This window comes from Pholis gunnellus (genome assembly GCF_910591455.1).
Source record: "Pholis gunnellus genome assembly, chromosome: 21".
Classification (NCBI taxonomy): domain Eukaryota; kingdom Metazoa; phylum Chordata; class Actinopteri; order Perciformes; family Pholidae; genus Pholis; species Pholis gunnellus.
The window spans coordinates 12895658-12903626 of record NC_136548.1 but is presented as its reverse complement, the minus strand read 5'-3'; the positions used below and the strand labels follow the sequence as shown (position 1 = coordinate 12903626).

The 7969-nt window shown below is 39.1% G+C and overlaps 1 protein-coding gene across 1 annotated transcript; it reads right to left on the bottom strand.

Moving 5' to 3' along the window:
* Positions 1-2782: 2782 nt before the first annotated feature.
* On the bottom strand, positions 2783-6059 carry tbata (thymus, brain and testes associated; the record flags this gene model as incomplete). Its single annotated transcript, XM_079182925.1, has 8 exons — positions 2783-2865; positions 3272-3312; positions 3402-3552; positions 3773-3854; positions 4091-4240; positions 4757-4845; positions 4972-5142; positions 5873-6059. 8 exons carry the CDS (start codon positions 6057-6059, stop codon positions 2783-2785), a joined length of 954 nt encoding a protein of 317 aa, XP_079039051.1.
* Between the last annotated feature and the right edge of the window lie 1910 nt (positions 6060-7969).

The window sequence follows — 7969 nt, the reverse complement described above, 5'->3', positions numbered from 1 at the left end:
CTCCACCCTCTCACTTTGGAGAAGCGCCACCTCTCTCTCTCTCCTCAGATGTTATGAAGTTCATCAGTGAAGTGTGTGTGTGTGTGTGTAAGGGTAACCGTCACATCTGTAAAATATTTGGTAAAAGGCCCAGTGCCGCCCTCTCTTCTCAATGCTGCCTTGCAGAAGCTTTGCTGATAGAGCACCAGGAGACAGCTGCCTCTTATCACGCCGAGCAAACGGGTGACCTTGTGAGAAGGATTCATGACGCCAATGCTGATCTTCACCTGCTGACCAGGCCAGCTGACCTCAAACTGCGGTCACGCCACCAGGGAAGAGGCATACTTTAGCAAGGACTTGTTTGTGAATAGCCACTAGGATGCTGAACATAAACATGTTATACATTCATCATCATGGGCGGTCACTGGTAATTCATCATTTACCAGACTAACATTGATGATAAAGTGGTGGAACGTGTCTGTGTATTTGCTGCACCCTACACTACATTTTAAATATAGTCTGATGAGGACAAAACAATGGAGCCAGCAACTCAAGAGGAACAATACAATATATATTGATCAAAGACATATAGACATGATTGTAAGCTCACAATCTGATGCAGTAATAATGAGCATTGCATGGCATTTGCACTTAAAAAAGCATAAGGTTAAAATACAGTGGATTTAAAAATTTGAAATTTTAATCTTGGCTCAACCGCATACAGTGGCTTTATTTCAGCTCCTTAAACAAATCTAGTAAATTGAAACGCAATCACTAAAATGCAATTAATATTCAGACTATATGCAGCCTATTTAGATCAAATCAATTATTGTTCAAACTACATTCTGCAGCTGCACCACGATCCGGCTCACTCAGAAATATCATATATAATCTCAAATATTATAGGAATTGTGTTCCATCAGTGACAGCTGCCATCAACTGACCGCTGACTGTGTGCACAGAGTCACAGCGTTAGGCTATAAAAGAAAATAACTTCTACTCAGAGTTTCCACAATTCCTTGCAGCGGCATCATTTAAAGTGACGCACCATTTGGCCGTCCATGAAAACAAACGATATGCTTACGTTACACAGGTTTAACAATTATACTCATACAGTTGTTGAATATGAATAGACCGTGACAATCCTTTTGTGTCATTTTATATGTATTAATTTACTTTGAATATGTAACAAATAAGTAAAAGAATATGAAATATAATGAATTGTAAATCTCTACGAGTGAAGCAGCCTCTCACAAAAGAAACTCTTTAAATAGCCGGCATGCAACTGTGTAACAGAGTTCACGGGGCCGCATTTTAGTTTTCTATAGTCTTTCTTCGTTGTAGTTTCGCCATGGCATACCTACGTCAGTGACACCCGCCATCGCATGATAATTATGTAGCTTAGTGAAAGTGTAGTGAATTGTCCTTCACTTCTTTCCTTGACCCCATGACGTTTTCCATAGAGGTCAAGGAGAAGTGGTTAGGAATAGACGTTAGGAGGTAATGTTTGGACTTTTCGACCGCAGCCCTTGTCTCATCCTTGTCTCTCTAGAAACAACGTTGTTGTTGTATTTTACTTTTCCTATTTTATTTGACATTTTTACTTTACTCTTATTGCTATAGTATTCTATTTGGTGACAGTATTATTAGTTTTACACTTAATAATTGTTGTTCTATTGTTTGTATAGGTTTGTATTTGCATTCTATGTATATTTTGATATTCTTCTGTTGTAATCTTTAATAAAAAAAGTTCCTGCTCGCGTGTTCTCACCTCCCATCTCTCTCTGTCTGGATTTAGGCACTTCCTCTGGCACAATATAACCGGGGAAACTGTCTTTGCCATTCAAGTATTTGAATAATGGTAATTTCAGCCGGGACTACACACTTTATAATTTAGTGTATTAAGAAAGTAAGCCAACATTGCTTTTTGCGTGAAATTCTCTCATGATGGGAAACTTGAAACAGACTGCAAAGACAGCCGACCTTAAAGTGCATGTGCTTTGGGATGTTGTTTGCTTCAGGATAAGTGTGGAAGCAGGATGTTCTTGTCTTAAAACTGCGGGTTTTGATAGACAGGGTTTGTAGGTGGTATCTATTATTATATATTGTACATGCCAACATTCACCAATTCACTCATTCATCCAACCTGGACACAGATTGTATTGTAGATTTAATGATGATCCATTAAAACTTTTATCCACAACAGGAAGGACGGAGAGAGAAGACAGCACTTCCATCATACAGAATGATGCTAATATGCGGCAGGTATTATTTATGAATTCAAGCTCAAAGAAGCTAATCTGGTCTGCTGGTGATTTATATGCAGTTAGCAGGAGAGGTTTGCTACACTTCCAACAGCACCAGTTTGTATCTGACGTGCCACTTTGTTGCTAATTATGTTATCAGGATGAAACATGAATATAACATGACCAACATTGCCATCCCTACAGCCGCTCTGTGAGCGACTCGCAGCATGATGGGGAACACACTTATATTGCTAATGATATATTTAGCAATAAAAAAAATTCTAGATTCTAAATCCTAGATTATTTTTTGCACACATTAAGCCACATGAACACATCTATCAAGATTCAAGTTTTACTTCCCTGCAAACAAGTTACACTTGTCACTCTCAGTTTCAAAACATGATCCTCCAGACAGGCGATATCTCATTATATTGACTTGCTTTTCTAAGAAACCACTATATGGCAAATATGCTACAGTATCAAAGGACCAATAAACATGGGAACCAATAAATCCTCAAAATAAGGAAACCATTATAAACTATGGAAATTAGAGAACTCTATGCGCTCTGAAGTGGGTGATGTTGAAGATCATTCTGAGCTCCTGCGTGGATTTCAAGGACCTCTGCATCTCCAATCCTCTCTGCAAAAGAATACTCAAGTCTGTGTCACACAAAGCTAGTGATTTGACATTGACCATGAGTCCATGTGTCTATTTAGAAAAAAATGACTACTATGGCAACTAAACTAGAGGATTTGCTTTACAAAGACTTTGAGAAAAAAGAAAACCTATCAAAGATGCCCAATCATGAAGGACGAGCTGAAATACATTCACTGGAGGAGAAAAAGAGAAAAAGAATACTTTTATGACTTCTTGAACCTCTTGCTGTGCTAACGAAAAGACTGCTGACGACAAAAGGAGTATACAGGTTGATGTACACTGTTTCATAGAAGGGCAAGAGCTGAAAAGAGTCAAAAGTGATTGTACAATAATCAACAACAAACTAAAAGACATTTAGAGTGAGAAAAGTAGTGCACAATGTCGTTACCTGGTTTGTCGTTGCTGAAGGCTCGCATCTCTTTGTATGAGCTGTGGAATAAATAAGCAAGAAACGCGCTGAGCTTAAAACGATTTTCGAATCACAAGAGTCAGATACAAACGTGTATAATCATCCTGACCTCGTTCCCTGGGGTTTTCTCCACGACTGATCAAACGATGGACCATACAGAGACGGAGATGCACGAGGATGAAAAGCCTCAGGCTGATGATTGCCCGAGAAGTTTACACCATCCATAGCTGTCTTGATCATTCCCATGACCAGGTCTTTCTCTGAGGGTACATCGTATTATACTAGTAAAAGAGCTCAGTGGTTCTTCTCATCAGCAGAGCAATTATACCCTCCGTCAGTGGTTAATTTAAATAACTATTTACTGATGAATAGAAATGGGAGATACTGATCATTCAAATAATATTAATGTTTTACTAATTAAAGCAACATCTGTTGCACTGTGCATAAAGTGAACTAATTATGTTAAATGAAGCTTTTTACCTCTTTGTCCAGCAAGCAGAAGCCACTGCTGGACCGTAGACAGGGAATCTGTCTGCAGGATCTGACAAAGATGCTCAAACACCTGAAAAGAAAACTGTGATTATCACAACATTATCATGGCAAACCACATCAATTCATATTCAAGCCTAGTGACGAAGCTGTGCTGAGGGCTATATTCTAACAGCCTTCGGCAAAAGCTATGAAAAGGATGTTGGAAAGATTTTTTTTTTTTTCAAATGCCACTAATCCTTCTACTCCTTCAACCCCACACATTTTCAAACTGTGGAAGAGCTGAGCATCAGTGGAGGAGTATTTCACCATGAGTTCTTGATCATGAAAGGCCTGAGGATATATCAGGCGTTGGGAATTGGCTCTGCGTTGGTAAGACTTTGTGGATGGAGGAATGATTCTCCCCGTTTCAGCTGAATATTGAGTCTTTGGGCGGACAAATTCTTCCTCCGGTCGGGCCTGGAATTGTATTGACAACATAAGTACAGCAACTTCACTTGAAAATATGTTTCAGTATAACCTTTCATAAGTTAGGAATGTGTGAACCAGAAGCATTAAGAACACAGAATTAACAACACTAGACAAAACCGGAAACATTTGATTGGTGGAGGTTGTTGTGGGACCTGGGAAATAGTGCAACCTCTGATTTTTCGGCCTTGATTGGTGAAAAGTTGTCTACATGGCCCTCCCATGTCTCCAGTGGGTCTACCAGGAGTGATGCAAATAAATGCAAATTATCCCGTGATCAAGTCTGCAAGTAACTGACAAAATTTGCTTTGCGTTTGGTGTAAACACAGCATTTTTGTTTTTGACAAAGTTGTGTCGACCACTAAAACTCCTTGACTTTATTATTGTCAGGCACTGGCAATCCCTAATGAAGTAGTAAAACAGTTGCTAAGGATGACATGTACAGTGCTCTTAAGTAACCCTAGACATACATTAGATTACAGGATTTACAGCAATATACATACATACATCTTTGTTGTCCTTTTGTGCTTGAGGAGACAAACTGACTTTTGCGGTGAGGTCTTTAAGTTCAACCCTCCAGGCTTCCGAAAATTGTGCTGCTGAAGAAATAGGAAGAATGACTTCCGTTATTCTGCTAACAGAATTCAAATGCATTCTCTGAAGGCAGAGCTTTCCAAGAAGTAATGCGAAATTGTAGGGGCCGTGTGTTATATTAAACATACCTGATTTATTTTTGTTACTACTCACTCCATAATTATTCTCAGGGAGCAGAAGAGCTAAGGATGGATTAGTTGCTTTCCTGAGGACGTGACTCTTGAGAAGTGGATGAGGAAATAATGATGAGGTGACAAACCAATCATCCCTCACCATGCAGACGGGCCTTCCATTTAGTCCTGTGGGAAAGAGAGGCACAATATTCACGGTTCACACAAACCAAACACACAAGGTGAAGCGCTTCAAAAGTGTGGGACAATCAAAGTACAATGCCCTGAAGAAACGAAACCTGTACAGAGTCAACGAGGATGACTTTATGAGAATCTCAGGGAAGAGAACAACTCGGAGCTTAATGAGGAAGGCTCGAGAAGAGTAGTGAAGAGAAAAATAAGTTATTCCAAAGTGGCAGCCCGACATCCTATAGCAGTATAACAGAGGTAAATAATAAATTTTTCATTGACGTCAACCTATCCAAAATCATGTATCATTAGTAGGACTATCTAGCTGAAAATGCATTGCCACATCATTCAGTAACATTTTTAGAGCTTATGACTGATGGCAGCGTCAATGTTGTTGGTAGCGGTCTCCAGTGTTGTTGTTATTATTACTCTTTGGTTTCGGCGCACAGCTGACCATGCTTGACAAATGGCTTAACAACAGCCTGACAATGGCGGTACGCTGATTGGCGAATTTGTTGTCCCCCAATGGCGCCAATTGGCTCAATAAAGAAACCGCTGTATCATAAAACGAGAGCTAAAAGGAAACAGCAGAGTCGGATGATGTCTGTCCTCCACAGATGAGTGAGAAAACATTTCATTTAGGTAAGTGTATGGTGAGTCATGATTAAACTTCAATTTGCTGTAAAAAAAGATTCATAAAGCACATGAATTTATTCTGCTGCATGCTCACCTTGAATGTGTTTAACCCGGTTGGGATGAGGGTTGTGCCGTGAGAAGAATGAGTGATAACTCAAGGCACCGAAGCGTGGACTGCTTTTCGTCAGCATCTTGGGGAATTCAGGGGTGAATGGCACCTGACTGGTTTGACTGCTCTCTCTTGTTTTCCCACGGGAGGCTGGACTCTGTGCCGTCCACATATCTTGGAATGACCGTTGAAGGTTTTGTTTAAATCTGAAAGAGTGAAAGAAAAACTCTTAAGTACAGTACTGTTATGAAGTGATGTGATAGAAATATCGACAGGCTCTTGTGAATTTGTGAAGACACATGCCAAAAAACCAAAACCTAACAAGAAGCAAGAGAGACAGCACTCAAATTTGATTTACTCGGAAAACAATATTTAGCATTTCAAATTTCCATTTCCAAGAAGTGTTTGTTTTGTGTTCTACCGAGAAGAAATATTTGAAATCTAGCAGAATATAAGGTTGAAGAACCACTTTACCTCTGAAAACCTCCTCCAGCTCAAATCCGTCAGTACTTAATGTGCTGTGTTGCCTTTGTTGCTAAGAAACCCTTACAAACAAGAAACAATGGCATCTGTCGAGAGAGGTCGAAACTATATCCGTTTAAGTTTCGACGGATGTTTCTTAACATTTTTCAAGGAACAACAAGATAGTGACTAATATGTACACGCTATTTATTTAATGAATGATAATGAATTATGATAATGATTGTTGTGGGGGTTCATCCTGTCTATACACTCACTTTACGATAGATATTGTTGTATTTGTGTCTTTACTACAAAGAGCTCTGTGTTTTACTGTCTTATCTTTGACTGATGTTCAATTCTACTATCATTTTAGCAGAATATAAACTGTGAATATAAATGTATAGAGATGTTGTTTTACCATAAAACAGTTGGAGCATGATCTTCAGCTCTGAATAGTGTCTGCAGGCATTCCTTTCAGGAAGTGACGGAGAAAAATGGATTTGTCAAGTGAGGGGGATCAGGGTCAACCAGGTGTGAAAGCGGTTAGTGACATTAGGTTCAAACCAGATGTTGGACTGACTGTTAAGAAGAATTGGTAGGGACAATTCACAACAATGGATCACTTGAGCTAAAGGATGTTTTGTTAACGTTCGTCAGCCACAATCATGAATCATACTGGATAAACGTAGACATGGGTTCAGAGCTCCTCCACATCCGCTGGGAAATCCTCTGCCCATTTTTTAAAAGAGGGGCCTCAGGACTTGTTTCCCTAATATCACCTTAATATGTCACGTATACCCCTGTGGCAGAGCATACGTGAGAAAACAACCAGACTATATATAGATATAGATATATATATCAGGTGTGTACACCAACATTGACAAACACAATCTTGTTGGAGCTTTCAACAGCAGCTTTATGCTGTCATTATGAGCAACTGTGAGTTCACCTTTTTGTAGCCGACCACAGGTAGACTGTTCAGTATATAGTGGGGTACAAAAAGCTTTATTCCCTGCTACATTTGTTATTACTTGGTAACCTGAGTTACTTCTCACAACTACACGTTATCCTATTGTAATGATAAGATATGCTTTATTGTGAAATGTGTCTTGGGCTCCAAGCTGCTGCATCAACTCGCCAGCGTCACAATCCACATGCAGGCATAGAGCATGGATCATATATATACACTCATGCATGAACTTAAATACACATGTCGACTTAAAAAAAATGTTTTTAATAGAATATGATGAAAGTAAATAGTTACGAATAATAAAACCAGGTGTGATTAACACAGACAAATATTATTAGTCCCCAATAAAATGTCGTATAATACTACTTCTTGCTTTATTAATATTTTGATGGAGTATGGAATAAATTCATTTTTGTCACAAAGATATTTATATGAGGAACATTATTTATGGGTACATTGTGAATGCTTATTGTGGTTACCAATTGACTTTGGGTCGAATATCATTTCCTCAGTTTTCCTCTCATTCACAATAAGGTGGTGAGCATCACACCAGTCCACAAAGTGTTTGATTTCAGAGTGGAAAAGTGGTGTGTCTTGATCTTGGTGTAGTGAACCAAGAATGGTGGTGTCATTTGAGGATTTCACAATGT